The 24,857-nt window shown below is 39.3% G+C and overlaps 2 gene segments (V, D, J or C); both read right to left on the bottom strand.

Moving 5' to 3' along the window:
• Positions 1-8,270: 8,270 nt before the first annotated feature.
• Positions 8,271-9,242, bottom strand: LOC106000436. The segment is given in 2 exon segments: positions 8,271-8,945; positions 9,088-9,242. Coding segments are annotated over 2 exon segments (453 nt in total).
• A 14,192-nt stretch (positions 9,243-23,434) lies between these two features.
• On the bottom strand, positions 23,435-24,532 carry LOC106000435. The segment is given in 2 exon segments: positions 23,435-24,299; positions 24,462-24,532. Coding segments are annotated over 2 exon segments (465 nt in total).
• Between the last annotated feature and the right edge of the window lie 325 nt (positions 24,533-24,857).

Raw genomic sequence — 24,857 nt, 5'->3', positions numbered from 1 at the left:
CGCCCGGCTTGAATTACACATTTTTAATAAAAACCAGTGGAAAATGATTGTATTAAAAGTAGATAAAGATATTCTATGTATTCATCACTGCATAAACATATATATTTCTACAATTATCCCAATTGTTTAATAGAACTTGATAATTTTTTTCTACCTTAGTAAAATGATACAAGTATACATAATAGGCTTTGTTCACGAGCATTTTACAAGTGATTTTACATGTGCTTTATATTTTATCTCAATAAAAGAACAATGGAGATACACATGTCTAATAGGTGGTGTGTCTAGACATTGTATGTGAATTGCCCTATGGTCTCTCTGTAAGTCCCACCTGTGCCCACAGCCCTGCTTCTCTCCTTGGGTCTCTTGCTCTGGCTGAGGTTTGTGTAAGGCACCTGCAGGCTTCTCTCTCATTATGGGCTCTATGAGTGTGCAGAAATACACAGCTGAGTCCTCCAGCTGTGTGCTTGTGAAGGTAAGGTAGATGTATTTGGATGATTTCTGGAAGTTCAGGAAATAATGACCCTCTGTTGCATTTTGCTTATCATAAAAGTTCTGATGAATAAGAAAACCAATTCTCTGCTAGTGGGCTCTTTGTACCAGAAGATGGAGTAAGAAGATTCCTTTGCGTCAGTCATATAAGCAGCCTAGGGTCACAGTCTCCTTCTCCAACACTAAAATTGCAGGCTGAGCTTGGGGTTACCTTCTGAGCCATGTTGGTTCCTGAAATAAAGAGGACAGAGTCAGATTGACATTTTCTTTATAATCACGGCATTTAAAAGATGAAGAGATTTAGGACTCAGCTCTGAATGTCTCCTGTTGAGCCTTATTAGGGAAGAAAGCTCCTCTCATCACTTTCATGACTGAGAAGAGAGTGAGACCTGGGTTTATGGACATTCTTACCAAGACACATGGAGGCTATGGCTGCTCCCAGCAAGCTGGTGATCAACATAGTAGTGGCTCTTCCTGTGACAGAGATGAGGTTATGCCTCAAAGCCAATTGTTAATCTGTACCATGTGTCTACTAGGAAAAATAGTGTGTTCTGTGATTTGCTGCCCACCAGCTAGCAGACAGGAGGCAGGCTTGCCTGCGTCCTCTCACAGGCTTCCTGAACAAGGGCAGGTGCTGTGTTGTCCTAGCACCTGATGTGTCTCATAACTTACTGGTCAGGAAATAATCATAGGTAAATTTTATTATATTCAGCTCATGTTTGGTGCATGGATAATGCAAGACTCACTATTATCAACTGCATTAATGAATGTATTGGTCATATTCTCATGCTACTCTTTTGGGATGAGTAGTGCTCAGGTTTGAACTCTAATTTGCACTTGCTAGCAATGCACTTTACCATTTGAACTACATATCCAGCTCCTTTGGTTTTGGTTATTTTTCAGGTGGGATCTCATATTTTTGCCTATGCCAGCCTTGGATTGTGATCTTCCTTCTATGTCTCCAACATAACAGGGGGACAGTACTGCTTCACTTGGTATTTTTGATGAGATGTGGGTCACACTAATGTTTTGCTCATGTTGGCTTCAAACCACAGGCCCCCTGATCACCTCCATATAGCTGGGATTTCAGGTGTAAGCCACTACACCAGCCTCTCAGGTATCTTTGTCTCCTACATGTGCCTCCTATTCTCTAGACACAACCAAACTTAAAGGCTATTCAGAATTTTGACTCTAAAATGAAGGCAAGATCTTTATTTTCAATCCTTGCTCTTACCAGTCATGGGCTTCAAGAAAATGTTATATAGTAAATGTTGTTATTGAATGATTTTATATCATCCTCTTGATCTCAAAGTCTGTCATAAATGTGCCATGTTTAATAACAGCAGAGAAGATATCACCCATGTATTGTTTGATATCACATATGTGGACTAAATTTTAGACACTTCCATGTAGTTCTCAGGTCAAGGGATCTCACTTAGATTTAATCCATATTTTCTTGAAATCCCTCTTGTTCCTTCAAACTGTATTCACAAGCTATGGTGAACATTAAGAGAGAGCAAAGACTGAAGAAGAGAACTTGAAACCAGAGCACCATCAATAACAACAGAAGCCATTTAAAAATATCAGTAAGAGCCAAGCATGGTGGCACTCATCTGTTATTCCTGTACTCAAAAGATGGAGGCAGGATGTCTAAGAGTTTTAGGCCAAGCTAAGCATTTTTTATTCTCTCATGTCTCTAAGAAATAAAGACTAGTAGTATTCAAGCTCTGTTGGCTTTTGACTCTGGCACTACATCATTAAATGTTTGTAGTCTCAAGATAAAAGTAACTTGTTTTAGCCATCTACATGTATGTTTAGAGGTCATAGATTTACACTGACATTGCACTAATAATTCCAAATTTTGAATTTGTACTTCATATATCAGTATTTTAAGACAGTAAATATCTCATAGTTGTTGTTCTATAGATTTTGTATTATGTTCTTATGCAAAATTACACAGTTAGTGCATAATTCTTTAGAGGTCTGGTTCTCCAAGTAGAAGGAGCTGTCTCTCTTAGCATGACTGGCTTGGGAAACTCTGTTGCCAATCCTGGTCTGATGAGCTCCTCAGGAGGAGTTCAGGCTCTAATTTTGCACTAGACTTACATGAAAAGGAAAGATTGTTAGCTAGTGTGGTAACTTGCAATTCAGAGCCAGACCTATCCCTTGAGAAAGGTAACCTGCCTTACATCAGGGACCTCAAGAACCAATAAGTTCTTTCTGAAAACAGTAAACACTTTTACTACAATGTCAATGTCAGAGGAGTATCCTATAGCTCTGAAGAGGTTACAGGTCAGCCTAAACCTGGAAGGAAACATCTCTGATGTTTTGAGTAGAATTACTCATTGGATATCATCAAAATCACCAGCCCTGACCAGGAAGCAGAAAGAGCGGCTGGCTGAGATTCATCTGAAAGTTGTGGTTAGGATTCACCAAACCTAGGAAGGTTCATCCAATTGCTGGATTTTTGCTGGAGTTTTACACATCCTGCTCATGTATTAAATGAGACAAAGTTCATGCTGGTAGTACTAGCTGAAAACAGAAAATGGTGTGCTGAGTCACTAAGGTGAATTTGTTTCTGACAGCAACTTGGAGGGAACACACCCTCTTGTGGTTGCTGTCCATGTAGCCTGCCCTGCATCTTTAAACAGGGAGCTTAAATTTTGTTTAGAGAAGGGAAAGGAGTGTCTGAGGTACTGACGGGGCTTCAAGCAGGAAACACCAAATACTTTCTGTAGACATCACAGAAGTGCCTGGAACCCAAATGGTATGTATTTAGTCCTTCTTCAGCTTAAGGTGCAGGAAAATCTGCCTTTCTAAAATTACCAGTCTTTCACTGATAGTGCAGTCTTGGAATCTCTTCTCTCTGTGAGCCATAGAAATAAAGAAAATGTACCCATTTAAAGAGTATGTAGGCCAGGAGTAGGAGGCTCCATGCCTGTAATCCTAGCTACTCAGGAGGCTGAGATCTGAGAATTGCAGTTCAAAGCTAGACCAGGCAAGAAAGTCTGCAAGACTCTTTTCTCCAATAAACAACCAGAAAACCAGAAGTGGTGCTGTGGCTCAAGCAGTAGATTGCTCGCCTTGAGCTGAAGAGTGCAGGGACAGTGCCCAAGCCCAGAGTTCAAGCCCCATGACTGGAAAAAAAAAGAGTACCTTGATTTGTAAAATGACATTAACTTGCTGAAAAAGATACAAAAAAGCAATGAAATCTATAGAAATGTTCTGCTTTGTTAGTCGTCCCAACGAGAAATGTGCTCTTGTATAAAAATTGAAAATAAAATTGCATTGAAGTAAAATTTTCTGCAGAAAGTAACCAATTAACATAGACACCTTACAACTGTGTGATTTACTAAATATTTGTCTCCCACAGTTAATAGTGTAATAAGCAGAAGTACATAAAATATGACAACAAATAAAGAAGTATTGGAATTTAAATACCAAGTGAACTGAATAAACACTGTAAAAATAAAAAGAAATAATCTATAAAGAAAAATGAACCATCTCTCCTAAGACAAAATGATGATCATGAAAAACATTAATTTACAAGGAAAAAGGAATTCTTGGATGCTGAGAGTAAGAATTAGTTTACATCATTTTAGTGGACAATATGGAAGTCCTCAGAAAACCAAAATAAAACTGTCATACTTTTGCATCCAACCATCCAAAGAAAGTGAGATGAGCAAGCTAAAGAGACACCAGCACACTGGTTTGTAGGGCACTATTCACAGTAGCTGAGATATGGAGTCACTGATGTGCTCATGAGCAGAAATAGATTAAGTAATCTTGCTCTTGAGGTAGATACTGGTGGCTCACACCTATAATCCTAGCTCTTCAGGAGGCCTTGATGTGGGGGATTGCTACTTGAAGGCAGCCTACTCAGAAAAGTCTCTGAAACTCTATCTCCAAAATAATCAGTAAAAGAGAGATTATTGATGTGGACCAAGTGATACAGTAGGAGCCTAGCAAGTGTGAATAAATGTAGTAAGTGAAAGACCTAAATTTCAATGTGGTAACCCTATAACATACATAAAAAGTTTATAATAAAGAAAGTTTATTTTGCTTGTAAGGTTTACACATTTACCAAATAATGCAAAATATCACATGAATAAAATTCAAAGTAAAACATTAACATGAAAATTATTGTTATGCAGCAAAAGAAGCACAAGACATTTGGTAGAAGAGAGCTATCAATGGCTAGTTGAATGATGGAGAGAGTGAAAGGGAGGGAGGGAAGAAGGAACAGAATTGAGAGAGAGAGAGAAAGAAAGAAAGAAAGGAAGGAAGGAATGAAGAAAGGAAGAAAGAGATAGTATATTAGGAAGATAAAGCATAAATTATTCTCTCCTATCTTACAATAAAATGGGGGGGGCAGGTGATTGTATAAAAAGCCCATATCCCCTTGTCAAAACCCCAGAAACACAAAACAAAACAAAACAATACAATAAATGTTTTACTTCATGAGAGACTGATTTAGTAAGTCAGCATAGAGTTGAATAGCCCAGACCTTCCCTGGGGCTCTGGATGCCTATGATACAGGAAATACTGGTGAGGCAGTGCATGGCTGCTTTTCAAAGCTCTTCCATGAACCTTACTTCTCCTACCGTCCTACTCACTCCTCACCAAATGAGCATGAATAGAAAGACCCTGATTTCCACCACACATGCATTCAATGGTGTCAAGACTGTGAACAAAACTATATTCATCACCCACATATCTTAGAAGGCCCAAAATAAAAGCATGAAAACTTATAGATACGCTTGAGCTTAAAAAAAATCTGTTTTCAAGACATTGCATTTAAAATTTTTTTCTACAAAACCTGGACACATGTCTCTGTTGTTGTTTTTAATGTACAATGTGATTTTTTGTTTCTTTTGTATGTTCTTCCCTCTATGGTGTATCCCCTGTTGTCACTGTATTTGATTTTGGTACCATGGTATTGTATATATGTCTATTTGAATTAGGGAAGGGAAAGGGAACAACAGAATGGTGAGACAAAGGTCAAGGAGGGAACCAATGCAACAGCATACACAAGAAAATATGTTGGAAATGATCTGTAAAACTTGGGGGGTGGGGGTGGGGGCAGAAAGTAAGAGAAAAAATGAGGGAAGGGATAACAAGGTTGACAAGTAACGTACTTGTGGCCTTATTTATCTAACTATAACCCCTTTGTACATCACCTTGACAAGAAAAGAGTGGGAGAGGGGCTGGGAAGGTGGCTCAGTGGTAGAGCACTTGCCTTGCATTCCTAAGGCCCTGGGTTTGATTCCTCAGCACCAATTAAGCAAAAAGAAAAAAGCCGGGAGTGGCGCTGTGGCTCAAGAGGTAGCGCGCTAGCCTTGAGCTGAAGAGCTGAGGGACAGTGCCCAGGCCCAGAGTTCAGGCCCCACGACCGGACACCCCCCCCCAAAAAAAAGTGGGAGAAATTTTTCTAAGGATTTATTTTAGAATATTTTAATCTCTTTATCTTTTATTTCCAGTAGTTATACAAAGGAGTTTAAATTCAATGTCTTAAATTTTTGTGTGTCAATCTTGGGCCTGGATACTGTCCCTGTGAGGCAGGATAGCCTAGGGAAAATGAGGCAAGGTAAATGGCTGCCAGGGATTCAAAGACTCAAGCTTACAGCTTGTCTATTTACTTCTCTTAAGATGAAGGGAACAATGTCATTTTAGGGGAGATGAAGCCAGATAGACTAGAGGGAAATGAGAAAGGTCAGCTAACAGCAAATATAGGAGATATTCCTTCATGTACTGCCATTTTTTGTCCATTTGTTTGTGTGCCTGCTTGTTTACTTACTCAATAAAGCTCTGCCAAGTTTTCCAACCATTAGGACTTGCCCAGAAATTCTTATTCTGCAATCGAAGTCAAGGACACTAAGTGAAGAGTTCCTAAATTTAAAGGTAAATTTTACTAAACCTCACCTCTGTCCAGTGATACCTGTGCTGAGCTTCCTCCTCCCCCAAATTTAGCTCTTGAGCCACAACTCCATTTTTGGCTTTTTTTGGGGGGTAGTTAATTGCAGATAAGTGTATCTCAGGTTTTTCTGGCTGAACTGGCTTTGAACTGCAATACTCAGATCCCAGCCTCCTGAGTATCTAGGATTACAGGTAAAAACTACCTGTGGTTTTTTTTTTAATTATATTATCAAGGTGATATACAGAGCAGTTACAGTTACACAAATGTAAAGTAGTGATTACATTTCTTGTCTGACTTCTTACCTCCCTCCCTCATTTTTTCCCTCCCCGCAACCCCCTCCACCCAAGTTGTGCAAATCAGTTCCAACATACTGTCTTGTGAGTATCGCTGTTGCATACGTTTCTACTTTGCCCTTTGTCTCACCGTTTTGTTGTTCCCTTCCCTAGTTCAGATAATATATGTGTGTGTGTATATGTATATGTATATATATATATATATATATGTATCTATCTATCTATATATATATGCAATACCCAGGAGCCCAAAATCTAATACAATAACAGCAGGAGTTCATTTTGGTTAGTATCATCTTATATGGTCATATGTACATAGCTATTGAGCTATTTTTCTCATCTGCTAAGGTTATCCTAGATGCATACTAATTATTCAGAACAGGGAAACCATGAGACCTATGTTTCATTGGGCCTGCGTTACTTCACTTAATATGATTTTTTCAAAGTCTTTCCATTTCCTTACAAATGTGGCAGTGTCATTCTTTCTAATGGATGCATGTAATTTCATTGTATGTATGTATATATATATATATATATGTATGTATATATATGCATATACACACATATATATATCTATGTATCTCACATTTTCTTTATCCATTCATCTACTCAGGGTCATCTGGGTTGGTTCATTATCTTAGCCATGGTAAATTATGGTGCAATAAACATAGTTGTGCTGGTAGCTTTAGTGTGGCCTTGTTTGTGGTCATTTTGGTAAATGCCCAGAATGGCCAACAGATACATAAAAAATGTTCAATATATCTGGCCATAACCCCTGTTTTCACTGTATTGGAGTCATGTCCTGTATTTTGTATATACATTTTTCTAATTTGGGGAGGGGAAGGGAAATGATACAATGCTGAAATAAGGATACAGGATGACCCATTGTAACAATGAGATGTACAAGACACTATGTTGAAAATGAACTTTGCAACTTTGGGGGGAGGGAGGGAGGAGTTGGGGAGGTGGGGAGGAAAGGGATGGTAGGAGAAAAACAAAGGAGGAGGTAACAATGCTCAATAGGAAATGGACTCATTACCTTGCTCATGTAACTGTAACCCCTCTGTAAGTATCTTTACAATAAAAAACATTGAGATTCCATCTCACCCCAGTTAGAGAGGCTATAATCAAGAAATCTAATAACCGCAGATTCTGGAGGAGATGTGGCCAAAAGGGAATGCTACTACACTGTTGGTAGGAGTGTAAACTTGTTCAACTAATCTGGAAAGCAGTGTGGAGGTTCCTCAAAAAACTGAACAGAGAGCTCCCCCATGACTCACATACCTTTATACACAGAGGGGAAATTTTATGAAGTTGAGGCCTAGAAATCACATACCCTTATATGGCAGGATCAGAGTCAGATCTTGGGTTCCATTACTACAAGATTCAGCTCTCTGCCTCTCTTCTTATACACTGGCTCCAGTTCTCATTGTGAAATGAAAGACATGGCTGTGTGTGTCCTGAGATCTGACTCAATCCCCAGAACTGCAGGAAGGTGAGAGTGACCTCAGCATCTCAAAGACCTGACTTGGCCCAGAGGCTATGCATAGTACAGAGGGCATCTTCCAGTCTTGAGCAGTCCTTGCTCACACACACCAAGTACCCAGGGCTTCCCTTTCTTAGGTAACCTGAACATAAATCGAGAATAGTTGGTACTTAGGAATCCTTGCCCTTCACAACAATTGAGAACTTAGAAGGCCATTGCACTGAAGATGAGCTTGAGGTCAGCTGGCAGGAGGGCCATATCTGAGCCTGATATTTCATTTCCCCATTCCACATTCTAGACCTTGGCAAAATTTCAGGTATTTCCAAAAAACATCAGTAGGAGAGGATTCCACATACTTATCTTACACTCTCACTCATAGGAAGACATAACACAGCTCTCTCAGTGCTAAGGCCTTTAGGCAGAAGCTCTGGTGAGGTTAGAGTCAGGCTGCAGGTGCACACTGAACACTGTGCATCTGTGGCACAGAAGTAAACAGCAGTGTCTTCTGGCTGGGAAGTCAAGATGGACAGGGAACTGCTTCTAGCAGAGGTGTCCAGGGTGATTCTTAGCCGTCCACTGATTTTCTCTCTCTCATTTGACCTTATTAAAATTAGCATGGTGGGTCCTCTGCCAGAATCCTGTCTGTACCACTGCAGGACAGTTATGCTAGATTTGTAACTGCAGTTCATGGTGGCATTTTCACCAGGTTGGATGCTCAGAGTGTGAGTTTTCTCTTCTCCTTGTTGGCTGTTCACCCCTAGAATGAAAAACAAGCCAGAGACTGGGGAGTCAGTCTGTTTTCAGATTACATTCCATCTCCAACAAGAAGATTCAACTCTAAATCATATGGCCTCTGAGATTTAATGTCCCAATTTCCATCACCAGCAGTCAAAACTCACTTGCCACATGAAGCCACAGAGTCACAAAGAACACTCTCAGGAATTTCCCCATCCCTCTGTCCTTTTAAGATCACAGGAGATGCAACTGTGGACACAAAAATGGAGCTGATTTCTCAGGCACGAGTGAATTCCTGTTTCTAAGAAGATACGTAGCTTTCCTGCCACAGCAAGCCAGTCAGAGTCCAGATCGCTTATTTGCTTTGACTACATGTGAAAGCACACACACACACACACACACACACACACACACACACACACACACCATTGATGATGCTTGGAAACCAAGGGCTTCAGAGAAGAAAGAGGCACTGCCCTCTAGTGGTGGCTACAGCACTCTGACAAGAGCTCAGAGCTGAAGCAGCTTTTCCATTTTCTGCCTTTATGAACTGTGGTTCCAGTTTGGAGGAGGAACAGATGCAGTTGAAATCAGGCAAGAGATCTCTGAGGGAAGAATGCTGCAGATAAGATTTACAGAAAGAGCTTTGAGAATTATAGGCTTCCTATAACGACTATAATCTTTATCAAAGTATCTGTGGTTTACTTTAATGAAAATAAAATACCTTTGCTTCGGTGGATGGTCAAGGACATGGACTCTGATATGACTAGGTAGAAAATGATTGAGTTTGACTCAAAATGCCAAGAAGGGTTAAGGAACTGAACTCAAACACTATGCAGTCAGGAACAAGACAGAAATTCACTCTGTAGAGCCTTACTGTGAGGCCCTTCTCCTGAGGGCCAGCCCTACAGTTGGGGCCTATAAAGCTGTCACAAAGGACAACAGTGGGCAACTGCGGTTCTGCTGACCTGCTGCTCTGCTATCTCCATCATCTTGCAATTACATCCATTCCCTCCCCCCAAAAAATAGTAGACTTTCTTGTATTGCAAAGTAATTCCCGAGTCAAAAATTAGGAACAATGCATCCTCCTGTTCTTCTCCATCTCTGTCTCTGATTTATACACAGAATATCCTAAAATCAATTTGGAAACTTTCTTTCTTTCTTTCTTTTTGGCCAGTGCTGGAGCTTCAACTCAGCCTGGGCACTGTCCCTGGGCTTCTTTTGCTCAAGGTTAGCACTCTACCACCTGAGCCACAGCGCCACTTCCTGCTTTTCCTGTGTATGTGGTACTGAGGAATTGAACCCAGGGCTTCACGCATGTTAGACAAGCACTCTACCACTGAGCCACATTCCCAGCCCAATTTTAAAACTTTCTAAAAGATTTGTAACATGAGCTTGACCACTCATCACCAGGACCTATTATATGCAGCAACAAGAGATTTAAGTCATTACTGTCAGGTGCTGGTCTAATGCTATTTTGTTATCTCATCAAAAGCTTTCCACAACTCTGGAAAGATAGCACTGCATTACTACTATATATTGTCCACATTTTACAGAGGACTTGATACTTGAACTGGATGTCTTGATTGTAAAGCTGTTGTCTCCCTGTGTCCTCCTTTGACCATCTACCACCTGTCACAGAAAAAAAATCTCAGATGCCCATTCTTATGCATCAAGCTGTTTTTACATAGCATGTCTATGCTGAAGGCCCAGAACTAAGTATCTATGAATGTGGCTGTAATTGGAGGCAAGAACTTTTAACTGTGGTCTTTAGAATAATCCTAATCCAAGGCAGATTGTGTTCCTGTTAGAAGAGGTTATGACTATTTTTTAAAGAAAGGTACATATGAAAACTGTTGGCAAGGAGATGCAGAGTACCGGTTATCAGTTTATTTACTCTTAGCTGCAAATCAACCCTTTATTCCCTGTCTGTGATATGGGATCTGAGCCCTATAAATACTTTTCCTTGGCCATTTGGCATGATATGTGGCTTTGTCATTAGATCTGAATGAAAGGACAATTTTAGGAGGAAGAAGTTTTCCTTTTTAGGGCTGAGTGTTCCTCCTCTTTTGGCAAGCCTGGCACACATAGAGAAACATCAGAGAAAAGCACTGACAGTTCCACAAGGTTGCTAGGACTTTTTCAAAAGCACCTAGGTATTTACAGCAGCTGTCATTCGTAAATTTCCTGTCAATTGTGTCAGAACCCTCATAAAGGTTTTCTGCTAGACCAGCCTTTTTGGGACACCTTAGCAAATATCCTGATCTGGTAGGCTACAGCTGCACATTCACAACAAGTTCTAAATAATAACCTTGGCAGATTCCAGAGTTGCTTATTTCAAAATGTTCCTTCTTTCGAACTCTGTCTTAATCCTGGGGATGAGAGGCTCTATTCCTATAGAATATATTCCTAAAGAATAGATTCCTATATTCTTTAGCATACATTTGACATACTAGTGGGTGTGACAGATAATCTTGATTATCAGCTAAATTGGATGGAGACACATACCAGATTATTACAGCATAGCTTGAGATGTGCCAAGCTGAAACATACAAAACCCCAACATGGGTGAAACAAGGCACAATCATGTAGCTGGGGCTTAGATGAAACAAAGAGACAAAGGAGAAAAGGTGGTAGATTAGGCAGACCCCCTTATCATGATGGGAGCAGCTCTGTTTTGACACACCCTCCTTTCCATGATGAAAGTAAAACCTCTAAAATTGTGTACCAAAGTAAATAATTCATTCTTTAAGTTGTTATCTTAGGTATTCTGGTCACAGTGTAGCTAAATAAATTAACACAGTAGCTAACCCTCATTTTATTGTTTTGGGCTAGTGCTCTACCCCTTGAGCCACAGTGTAACTTCCAGCTTTTTCTGCTTATGTGGTGCTGAAGAATTGAACCCAGGGCCTTGTGCCTGCAAGGCAGGCACTCTACCACTGAGCCACCTTCCCAGGCCCCCAGTGCCACTTCTTGTTTTCTGGCAGTTAATCAGCGGTAAGATTCTCATGGATTTTCCTGCCTGGGCTGGCTTTGAGCTGCGATCCTCAGATCTCAGCCTCTGAGTAACTAGGATTACAGGTCTGAGCCACCAGTACCTAGATTATCCCTGATTTTATTAATTGCTTTCATATGAAAATTCCCTTTTCAAATAACTTTGCTGATTCTTCCCTTGGCCAGACCTTGATTGAAGTAGGATGCAGCAAAGAGCCTGAGAAGAAAGGATGCTGGTTGCAGAAATCATCAGTCACAGCTGAGCCAGCAGATTTGGAAGGATAAGGAGGCTAGGGTTTCCAATGCAGGGTAAATAGAAAGGTGGGTGTTTCCTCTTAACCCTCAAAAGCCAATTTGGCCTAGAAAACAATGATTTTTTTTAAATTTAGCTATATTGTTATCATTGGAAAAGTTCTTTCCTTAGCACTTCTAAAATATATAAGTATGCGGCGAATGCCTTCTCGGCCAGCGAGGAAGAACGACCACCACACCAGGAGTCTTCTCAGATCACGCTTTATTGGAGAGCCTTTGAATTGATGGGAGAGCTTGAGCGCGAGAGCACGTGTACACAAAGCATGGCCGCTTATATAGGGAATAGGAACACTGTCGTTTTCCCATTGGTCGTCTGCCTTTTGCCGTCACCAGGTGCCACGGGATTGGCTGGGGACTCTACGTGGCTCGTGCATGCGCAAAGCCCAGGACCCACCGTCCTGCCAAGCACTGCCTAATATGGAGTTACCTCAAAACTGCAAGGAAGTGGGCGGCGCCTTGCCATGGCGTTCGTGCCAGCTCCCCGCATAAGTACACTTATTCAAGCAAGAAGGAAATGAGAATGACTGTGGATAATTTTCTGGTTCCATCTGAAGCTAATGAACCATGGACGGCATTCCTTTCTAAGAAGTAAACTCAATTTGGCTCCCTGGAGGAGCAGGCCCCACACTGGCCACAGACAGAGTTGTAAGTCTGAGGGTTTGTGCTCTGCTTCCCTTGCAGAACAGCTACTGTGCACTTACAGCACAACAGGACATGGCTGAGTCGTCCTCCTGAGCCCTGGCCTTCTGCAGATGGAAGGACTTCTCACTTTTGTTGAGAGTGGCTATGAAACCTTTGGCGCTGACTCCAGACATGTGTTTCAGGAGCAGCTGGAGGCCTTGTCTGGGATTCTGGACATACTTGAAGGGCACAAGGCTCCCAGAATAGGGTAGTCACACTTAAAAAAAAAGATATTGCAATATTTATTCTATTAGTCCATACATACATTTCTTTTTTTCTATTAATTTTTTTATTGTGAAAATACTGTACAGAGGGGTTACAATTACATGAGCAATGTAATGAGTACATTTCTTATCAAGCATTGTCGCCTCCTCCTTTTCTTTCCCCTTACCATCCCTGTCCTCCTATTCCCACCCCACCCCGCTCTCTACCAAAGTTGTAAAGTTCATTTTTCAACATACATCTTGTATATCTCATTGTTGCAATGGGTCCACTTGTATCCTTATTTAAACATTTTTCCCTTCCCCTCCCCAAATTATACCAACATCAAATACAGTGAAAACAGGGGTCATCCCGTGGGGGAGGGACATACAAAGCAACAAAAAATCATCTTATAAATATGTTAGAAACAATAGCAAGAAAGAAAAACCATTTGGGGGTCTTTTAAAGACTGAGATGTGGTTCACAGACTGAGTTACTGTCTGGACTCTAGTTCCTCCTGAAACACCAGTTCTAGAGCAGGGAAACTTCAGACAGTGGAGAACAAACTGATTGTCCATGTCAACGCCCACAGAAAGGCTGAATGAAAAGTGACTACTCACTGAATGTCAGTATTGTCAGCAGTGCTGGGATGAGGGTGGAGGTCTAAACATCTAAAATTATGTACCAAAGTAAATAATTCCTTCTTTAAGTTGTTATCTTAGGTATTCTGGTCACAGTGTAGCTAAATAAATTAACACAGTAGCTAACCCTGATTTTACTGTTTTGGGTTGCTTAAACTCCAGGCCTGGCCATGAGATGTAGAAGAATTTTCAGCCTCACAGAATCTGAGAGGGCGAAACCTACTGTGAATTAAACCACCATACAGCCAAAGGCTCTCCCTCAAAAGGTTTGCTGGCTGGCTTCTAAATTCAGAGTGTGAAGCATCACCCTCTAGAGGCCACAGCTGACCTGGCCCAGAAGATGGGGTTGTGGGAAACCCTTAAAACTATCAATCATCCTGGGGAGGGATTTCCTCCACTCTCAGTAGGACAATAGTAAAGTATGCTAATTAAAAAAATAAATACCATTAGAAATGTCAAGATGTAGAGTTCAGTTGTACAGAGCAATCTTTTAAGAGCACCAAAGCTTGTGGGAAGGTAAAATTGACTACATATGTCATATTTGCTAAAATGTGCTTTCCTGCACGAAGAATCATTTAGAAGAATGTTTTTAGTTTTCTACTTCATCTTTTTATTGTTATAAAGGTGATGTACAGAGGTGTTACAGTCAGATAAAGAGTAAATTTCTATTTTGACAATGTCATCCCTTTACTCTGCATGTTTCACCCCATTTTCCCCTCCTATCCCACCCACAAGTTATATAGTTCATTTTCAACATACTACCTAGTGACTACCACTGCTATATTTGTTCACTCTTTGTCCTTCCATTTCTGTGTTCTTCCTTCCTTTACCATCCCAAAGACAGATAAATGAACAAACAAGGCAAAAAGAAAATCTCTTGTTTCTATTTCCTGATTTTTTGGAATTCCTTTCGATAAATATTATTTTAGATGATCAGGTGCACAAGACATTGCATCTTTGTGTTCTCCTCCTGAGTGTCCTTCTCTGCTCTCACTGTATGTAAATACTGAGAGTCCTGAATAATTTATCACATCCCAGTTCACTATAAGTGAATTTTCCCCTTTGATTCTTAGCAGATGAAACTTGTTGCCCTCAGGAAGTGTCAAAGACCCAGACATGAGTCCAAGACCCACCATTAGTAGCCCTATGATAGCAGTCCTTCTAGTCCCTATAAAATTTTTAAATTTTTATTATTATTATAGACGTGATTTACAGAAGGATTATAATTACATGAATCTGCTAATGAATACATTTCCTTTTATACAGTGTCTTCTGTTCCCTCATTCTTTCCCAGTCCCTCCTTCCCATCTCCACCCACAAGTTCAGTTCGCTTTAAGCAGTGTCCAGTTTGCTCCACTGCTGTACTTTTCCACACTTTTCTCTCAAGTTCTGTACTCTCCCAGAAACCCTCTGGAAGATAAACACTTGAATACATCATGCACAAGGAAATGAAGAGAGAATCATTTAAAAAATAACAAAATTAAAAATCAAAGAAAAAGAGATTTTTGTTTACATATATTGGAGTTCATTCAATATATATAAATTTTATGTAAATATGAAGAGGCACATAGGCATTGTGTTGAGCCTTTGTGTTTCTCTCTTAGAGTATCTGATTTTGGTCTCACTATATGTGAGTATCTAGAATTCTGTATAATTTACCATATCCCAGTGTTTTTTTTATCTAACTTCTGCATATCAAAGAGAACATATGCTCTTTTGGTCTGTGTTTGGCTTACCTCACTTACCATGATTTTTTTCTAGTTCCATCAATTTCCCTGCAGATGACATTGTTTTATTCTTTCTAATGACCGCGTAAAATTAAATTGTGTAAAGGTATAACTTTTTTATTCATTCAACTATTGTGGGACATCTGGGCTGTTTCCATATCTTGGCTTGATTCTTATCTTTCCATTATAATTTAGCTCCGTCTTTGGCTTTGTACATTTACAATTAATTCCTTAAGTCCAGAGTTTTCCCTATGATATATCTTGAAGTATTTCTTCTTGGATCTTGTCTACTAGGATTTCTGTATGCTTCTCTCAGGTGGGTGAGATTTCTCTCTTTTGATTGGGGAAGTTTTCAGTTATAATTTTGGAGTAAGTTTTCAATGCCTTTAGTTTTAAATTCTTTACCCTCATCTATGCCAACTATACACAAATGTGATCTTTGGCTAAATCTGCAAATTCTGGATTTCCCTTTGGCATGTTCTGAATGTTTTTGTCCATGCATTTAATTTATTGTTCTATTTCCTCTTTCATTCTCAACTCCTGATACTCTGTTTTCTATTTCCTTTCTTCTATGGCTTATACTTGCAACTAGTTTTCAATAGCAAAATTGACCTTTTTATGCTTCCAAGCTCTTTGTTGACTTCAGATGTCAGGGTGTTAATTTTGTCTTTTAATGAGGTGTGCAGCACTTCTATCTTTTTCTCCATACCTTTGTGGTCAACATATATATTATCTTTCATTTTCAACTTGTATTCTACTATTTGTTTTTAGATACCCAACCAAGTTTCTCATCATTACTTAATGGTTCTTTTGTCCTCTATCTCTTCTCCTTCACTCTTTTTTTTGGGGGAGGGGGGTTCTGGTCGTGGGGCCTGAACTCTGGGCCTGGGCTCTGTCCCTCAGCTCTTCAGCTCAAGGCTAGTGCTCTACCACTTGAGCCACAGCACCACTTCTGGCTTTTTTATTTTTGCTTATGTGGTGCTAAGGAATCGAACCCAGGGCCTCATGAATGCAAGGCAAGCGCTCTACCACTGAGCCACCTTCCCAGCCCCTTCTCCTTCACTCTTACTGGTTCCTTCCCTGGATTGTTGTTGGCTTTGGATTTGGTTTGTTGTCTTGATTATTCACTAAATTTTGTAATCTTTCCCTGTAATTTATGCATTTGGGTTCAGAAATTGCAGAGGTTGTTCAAGTTGCTTTGAAGTGTCATGGTGGAGTGTGAGTTGCTGGATGGATTTCTGTCAGACTTAGCACTTGGCAACTTTCAGCTTTGGATGGTACAAATGGTGTAATGTGTCCTGGTCAGTTAGTTGTTGGGGCACTGTACTGTGTGAGGTGGTATGGTGTCTTGGCCTAGGTCAAGCCTAATAACAGGTTCCCATTATGTAGCACACAGCAGTATAGTGGCCTGGACTTGATCTGTGTCTGGGGTAGGCAGATTCCCCCAGCCATGGGGGGTAGGCTTTCCTAGTCTGAGTCCTGGACTGTCATCTCTTTCCTGAGGGGATGGGAGCAGCCTTTCAATACCCAGACCTCAAATCGGAAGGAGTGGCAGCAGATTTCCACTATTTGTTAATGGGAGGTTGTCCCCACCTGAGTCTCAATTGGGACAAGCATGGACCTCAGTGCAGGGAGATTGTCTCAGTTGGAATCTTGGTCCAGTGCTCTCTCAATTCCAGGACTGTTATCTACTTCTCACAAGGTTAAGTGATGTGTTCAGGTCTTTAGGACCTCCAAGAGTCTTGGGGTAGGTGGGTTTCGGTGTGTCGGGAGAGGGAAATCTTCCCGACTCAAGTCCGATTGGAGTGCATTAGGTCCCTGCCTGAATTGGGACAAGCATGTGCCTTGGGCACGATGGGTTTCCACATGTTGGTGCTGGGAGATTGTCCCAAATCAAGTCCCTGACTGGTGTCCTCTCAAGTCTTTGACTGGCATCTACTTCCAGCAAGGAGGGGTGTTGCTGGTTTTGGACCTCCAGGGTAGGTATGAGCTTCAGAAGCTTCAAGATGCTACAGGGAAGTTTGGGGGAGATTCTCTGTTGTCTTTTAGCAGATCAGGTTTTTCTGCAGCAGCTAAGGCTGTGTAGGATGTTAGGTCCTAGCACACAACCAATATTGATCTTGCAGAAGGGGACTATGCATGGGTCTGGCCCCTTTGCCCTAATCAAGTATGGGAGGAGGGAAGGGGACTGTCCTAGCACTCTATGTCACTCCCCGTTCTGGTGTCCTGTGGGAAGGATCACAGGCAGGGTACTTAGAGTTCCTGACGTTGATTTTGAGCTGACTGGCAGCATTGTGGTGAAAGTTTTCTATGTCTGGATGCGACAGTCTCATATTGCTGATCTGTGCCATTGTGTGTAATGATCTAGGCCTCAGGCAGCCGTGGGGCCACTCTTGCAGTTGAGCCAGGCTGTGATTTCCTATCTGTTTATATTTTCCTCATTGTGGATCTCTTCGGGTTGAAGTGTGTGTTAGGATCATTAATCTCTGTTTGATCAGAGAGAACTAGGGTGAGTCTCTTGCTTTTCCATCATCTTTTGCTTTAGAAGAATTTTAAAAAGGATCATTTAGAAATTAACCACTAAATTTGGATATGCACTTTAATAATTATTACAGAATAAACATTGAGTAGATACAATATTATCTTTAAAATGAACAGAGTAAGTTTATTTATTAAAATTTAGGATAATAGTAGGTTTTCTAAGCATGATAGAAAGAGTAAGGGAAAATATTGATAGATGACATTTGACAGAAATTTAAACTTTTGTACAGTGTCAATAAAATTTTGAAATATCATCATATCCACAATTTTTCCACTCACCATCCCTGGTTCTGATGTTGCATAACATAGTGTAAGTGACCTTCAGAATTTTAGTTCTACAAGTTAAGAAAACCATAGGTTACAACAAAGAAACACTCATTCTAGAGAAGTGTTAGACTGTAAAGGTCCCTGGTCATATGTCCTTACCCGGGGAAATTCTTTAGCCACCAGCCAAACTTAACCTACCTGGGAGTCAGGTACATGCATCGAGTCAAGAAGCTGGGAGCCCAAAATGAAGAGTGGTAAACTACTGTGCTGAATTGATCATTTGACCTCTGAAAAGTAACCATCTCTCCTAAGATCATGTCTCATATTGCCACAGGGAAGCCAACAAGAATGAAATAAATAGGCTGAGACCATCTGTCCTTTAATAAAGACTATAAGACTCCAGGCTGCAGTACTCTGCTGACTTTATAGTTACTGGCCACAGAGAGAACATCTAGGCTTTTCTTCCCCAGCAAAGCCTATGTGATTAGAACCTCAAGAGGGGAGGTAAGAAAGGGAAAGAATTCTAAAGTACACACTGGAGCTTCATATGTGTCAAGGATAGTCTGAGACAATTAGCAATATCAGAAAACCAACTTTCTTAGCCGCAACACCAGAATATGCATTTTTAAGTTGATAATTTATATAAAAGCAAAGATCTCACAGAGAAAGATATATATGTAATCCTAAACACAATTAAGTGAAAGGAGAATTTTGTAAAGCTGTAACATGATCTTGAACATGAAAATGCTCTAATGAAGCATATAGAGAATAGAACATATATAGGGTGGCACCTTGCTCTCATTTCTGTCTACTTCCTCTGTATTGGAGAAGCTCATAGCTCTCATTATCTTCACATCTCCATGAGGAATTATGAAATGCTAACTGAAGAAAGGTACAACTTCTGCATGTGTTAACTACTGATCCTATCCCATCATGTAAGTCAATTCACAATTTGGAATTATATATACATATATACTATGCATCTAATATATATATACATATATATATATAATCTCTTAAACATGTCAGAGTAAGTGATATTATTTCCTGGTTTTGTATATCATGATAATATTAATGTAAAATCTGATACTATGAATTTTTGTAGCAAAGATTTATTTTCTTATTAACTTTGTTACTGTGCTTTAAAAGACTAAACGTTCATTGGTTATATTACATTTTATCATAAATTAGTGTGACTTAAAGTGGAATGCCAATGAGTTTTTCCCTGCATTTCTGTATTATCATAGATTGATTGAAGTTAAAAATTTTATGTGGAAATTATTGAAATAAGTGAAGGTAAAACAAGGTTACAATTGATTGACTTTGATTATATATATACACATACATATATATGTATGTATATACACACATATATGTATGTATATATACTTATATACATATATGCACATGTGCACACATATGTATATACATGCGTGTATACATATGTACACATATGTATATACATGTATGTATACATATATGTATGTATATGTACATGTATATATACATATGTGTATATATAAATACATATATATGTATGTATGTATGTGTATATATATATATATACATATATATATATATATGAGAACTACATTACAGTAGGCTCTGTTATCTAACAACTGTAATTATAGCTACTCAAAATCTGAGATCTAAGGATCTGGGTGAGAATCCAGTCCAGGCAGGAAAGTCCATGAGATTCCTTTTTATTTTTAAATTAAATTTATTATTATGTAATTGTACAAAGAAGTTTCAACTCTGTAAGTAAGGTTATGAGCACAATGCATCTTGATCAATGTCACCCCTTATATTTTTTCCCTCATTATTCCCCCTTGCATCTCTACCCTCTTGTTAAATAGTTCATTTTTACATGATGCAATTAGCTATAATGACTATGTTTGCCCTCCTTCACTCCATTTATCCTACCTTGCAAAATGTTTCTCCAATTCCTGATATTTATTTTGATAAACAATCAATTAATTGTTCAGAGGACTGAACACTTTTGGATTCCTCCTCTGAGTATACCATTTTTTTATTTAGTTAATTTCTGTGTATATGTATATAGCCCTGTATATATTATCATGCATGGTTTACTTTATACCTCGCTTCCACATGAGAGTCTTATCTCTAGTTAATCAACCAAACACCAGAGTTGAAAGTGTGCCTCAAAGGGCAGAATGCCAGTCTTGAGAGAAAAAACTTAGCAAGTATGTCAAGCTCTAAGTTCAAGCCTCAGTAGGGGAAAAATTCCTTTCTTTAAAACATTCAATTATTCTAGTGCCCTGCCAAATTACTTTTGGTACATGTAGCTAAGATTAGAAGCCTTACTACTTTGTATCACTTGAACATATTTCCCAGTCACATGCTGGGATATTGCACATGTGGTAGATGTGATATAAAACTGTATTAGACATCAAAATACATGCCGTAGACCTGTGCACCTCTTTCATATTTATCATACTTTAGTGTTGAAAAAGAAAGAGGAAGAACACTTTTAAGGACAATGTTCATGTTTACAGCCTTATTTCAGTGACAGTTGTATGGGTATTATGTGAATAGTCCTCAAGATTCAGACATTAAATGCAAGTTTTTGGTATATTCAAGAATTTAAAAAATTAAATTAGAATGTAAAGATAAAACTGAAAAATAATCCAATCAGATCAGTAATATAAAAATTAAATATTTTACAATTCCCTTAAAGAAAATTTTCAATCAAACTCTCCCTGCTATTGATCTTAATTCCCATGGCATCCAGAACATAGTAGAATTGCTCTGCCCTGAGGCTTGTCCTCTAACTCAGGTGTTGTATGTTCTAGTAGGTTTGGGTGTAGTTGCAGGTGTGTGGAAGCATAATCACCCGACTAGGAGACTCTGATGTGCATATAAGTACATGGACTGGCTCTACTGAGATGCACTATGAATCTTCCTTCATCTTTATCACCATTGGTGTCTGTGGACACCAGAATCTCAAGGCCCTTCCTAGCCTACTGTCTGTACCACCTAAAGTTCTGAGAACCACTGTCTGTACGAGTGTGGCCAAGTGAGGTGGTAGCTCCCTCTGGAACCCTCAGAGACTTAGAACTCTGCTCCACCTCCTTCTGTTGATTACTCACCCCATGTAGAAAGACAGAGGTCACACAGTGGTTTGATAGTGGATGCTCCCCAAATCTAAATTAGCTTTACATGAGGGTAAGAACATTCATGTTTTTCCTCACAGGCCTGAGATAGACAACTCCAAAAACATTAAACTTCATATTCTCAGCTCATGAGAAGTCACAGGATCACTAGTATGACACAAAAGACTCACATCATTCATTCTGAGGACCCAGCTTATAAATGTAAAGGGAAAGGAGTCTCATTCAGATGTAGTTATTATACTTTAGGAAACACAGTAGACCTCTACTCTACCAATTAGAAAAAAGAAGTTTTTTCTTTTTAAAAAAAAATCCTTGTTTCACCAACAAGCTTTTTTCCTTTTCTCTCACCTTCAGAAGTATGGAGGTTTCTTCCCTGAGACAATACTACCCTCTTATGGTCACCTACTCATGTTCAAAGAAATAATCAATTTGCACTATTCTTGTGTTCCATTTTAAAAGTAAAAATCCATCATCAGCTTAAATTAAAATGTATGAGACTTTTCTCCCAATCAGAAGGTTGTTTCTGTTTGCATTAATTTTTATATCAGAAGTTAGATCTTTTCTAAGTAAGAGCATTGATTTCCAAAAGCCTCATTTCTGCACTAACATTCATTCCTAATACTTTTATTATAGAAATCTGGTGTGAATCTTGGAGTCAAGGAGCACTTTATATTGCAGAGCTCTTCTCTGTGTCACCTCAGGAAGCTCCATGTCATTCCTCATGTCCATTTATTAAAGAAATTTCCTATAATTAAGAATCTAATCAAAACAAAATGGCTTAAAATTTAGCTTAACCAACATGATTTCTACTCATAGTCTAAACATTTGTTTTTATTTCATATTCAATTTACAAAATAATGGATTTGTTTTCTTCTTCTATTCTTACTGGTTTAGAGGTAAATACAATAACAAAAGATGTCATTTCCTTGGCTTCATGTACATATTTGTCAAAATAAAATCTATTGAAAATAAAAATGGGTTTATTGTGACATTTTCATGAATTCATATAATGTATTTAATTCATTATCATTGCACCAGCTCTTACCTTCCCCCACTGCCTTTTCCTTACTAGTAGCTCCCTTTCTACTCCTTTGTTTTTCTTTTATCTAGAATCCACATATGAGGGAAAAGATGTAACACTTGTCTTTTTTAGTCTGGGTTATCCCATTTAACACAATTTTCTTCAGGTTACTCAAGTTCTGAAAATGACATAATTTTATCTTGTCTATGCCTCAATGCTATAAAAGTGCTATATTTTCTTTATTCATTTGTTTATTGCTGAGCACCAAGGTTGATTGCACAGCTTAGTCAGTATGAATTGGGTAACAATAAACAGTGTGTTCAGGTTCATCTATTGTCTGCTTACTTTCATTCCTTTGGGCATATACCCAGGAGAAGAACAGTTTGATCATATGATATATCTATGTTCAGTTGTGTGAGGAATATTCACAGTGATTTCCATAGAAGTTGTATTACTTTATATTTCCACCAACAGTACATAAGGGTTCCATTTCCCCTCAAATTCTCACCAGTATTTGTTGTTTTATGCTTTCTTTCATAGCTATTCTTAGTAGCATGTGATGGACTCTTATGTATTTTGCTTTAAAGAATATGTTTTTACAAAACTGGGACTAATCTTGGAATTTTTCATTCAGTTTTCTACCAATGACACACCTTTTGGGAAGGGGACTTACTTAAGTTGATGCAGTAGGACTAGAGCTGACTCCAATGTCTAGTCTTTCAATATAACTACAAAACAAGAAGATTTCCTCACTTTAACCCCAAGACCAGGCCTGGATCAGAATTGTGGTACAGCTTCAAGTGGTTGGGGAACACTGAGCTGCATAGCACAGAAGTAGGAAACTGATTCTGCAAAATGGAAGGCTGGGGTATTGAAATAACTGAAACCCTTTATATTTCCTAGCAGTATTTTAATATTTTTGATTTTGTGTTTCTTCTGGTTACTAGAAATTAACTTCAAAAGCAGGAGAGTCTACCCAGGATAATGCAGACATTAATGGCAGTTGAAGGCTGTTCTGTCTTGAGAAGTGCTTTTGAGAATGGCAGGCATTCTTTCCTGGGTCCTCATGAACATAGGGCTCTGCTGAACATACACAGCTGCCCACCCCATTTAGATGGAAATCACACAGAGGAGAAGCATTAGGTTCCTTTTGACATGTTCTTTTTGGATAGTATCTCAAAATGAGCACAATAGCCCCACCATCCAATGTGAAATTCCACAATATAGAGAAGGTTACCATAATCTGCTTGTTTTATTGACTTCTGCAACGCCACCTTCTCACAGCACAGCTGACACAGGATAGGATGAATGAGACTCCTAAAAGCTTCCACATCTTTCTCTCCATCAGACCAGTCTTCTTCAGTTCACTACTGAACAGCTAAGTATGGTGATGTCCATTTCCTGTTTCCTCTGACATTTGTGGAATTTTGGATCAGGAGGTAAGTGAAGGCACACACCTAAGACTGTGCTGAAACCACAATAATCTTAAAGGCAGATGTTCAGCTGCCAGACCTCTGCTGTCCCTCAGTTTGTGCTCAGCTCCCCCTGTGGTTTCTGCCATTGTGTCACTCACAGCACAGTAGTACACAGCCGAGTCTGACTCTAGGACTGCAGCTTTCTTCAAGTGGAAGGAAGTGTTTTCTCTGTCATATCTGGCTTCAAATCCTTTATAGCTTCCCTTCTCATTGGCTGTGATGGCTTTCAGGAGAAGCTGGAGACCATCTCCAGGATACTGGACATACCAGAAGAGATAAGTGTACCCTGTTGCTGTGTAAGTGCAGTCTATGGTCATGGAAGCCCCTTCCAACACAGATATGCGGCTTTCCTTCTGGGTCACCGATATTCCACAAGTCCTTCCTGGAGGAAAAAGAGATCTGTGTCATCCTGGGAATAAAGTTCTTAGGTAAATTTTAGGCAAAGATTTGGTTGAGAGGCGGGGGGCAGAGGAAAAAACGAAAAGAAAGATTTTGTTGAATTTGTAGTAGAAAGTGTCCAAATTTTAAAATTGATTTTACTTACCAACTATTAAGAATATTACTGTCATTAAGCCTGGAGACATTCCTTATAGTGTTAGGAAAATATGTTCTCTATTCTTCAGTGAAAGAAACTTTGAAAGTGATAGAGAAACAATGTATTTAAACCACCATCTCCACAGGAAATAAGCTTGTGTTAGGTAGCTGCTCCCCCTGGTGCACAGGGTCTGAACTGAGGCCACTGTTGATTGTCTCCCAAAGTCAGATGTCCTCCTCCCTGACCTAAGCTATAAGTCATAAACCAGTCTTCAAGTATTCTCTGTTAATTTATAGGAAAAAATGATGACTTCTAAAGTGTTTTATTTATTTCTTAGAGAAGAGCAATCCAGTGTGTGTAGCTGAAAGACACCAATTGCCTTGGACACTTTAACCCAGGCCTTTC

The sequence above is a fragment of the Dipodomys ordii genome, unplaced genomic scaffold (genome assembly GCF_000151885.1).
Source record: "Dipodomys ordii isolate 6190 unplaced genomic scaffold, Dord_2.0 Scaffold218, whole genome shotgun sequence".
Taxonomy (NCBI): Eukaryota; Metazoa; Chordata; class Mammalia; order Rodentia; family Heteromyidae; genus Dipodomys; species Dipodomys ordii.
The sequence above is the reverse complement of the archived record's forward strand: the minus strand, read 5'-3'. Positions and strand labels throughout refer to the sequence as shown.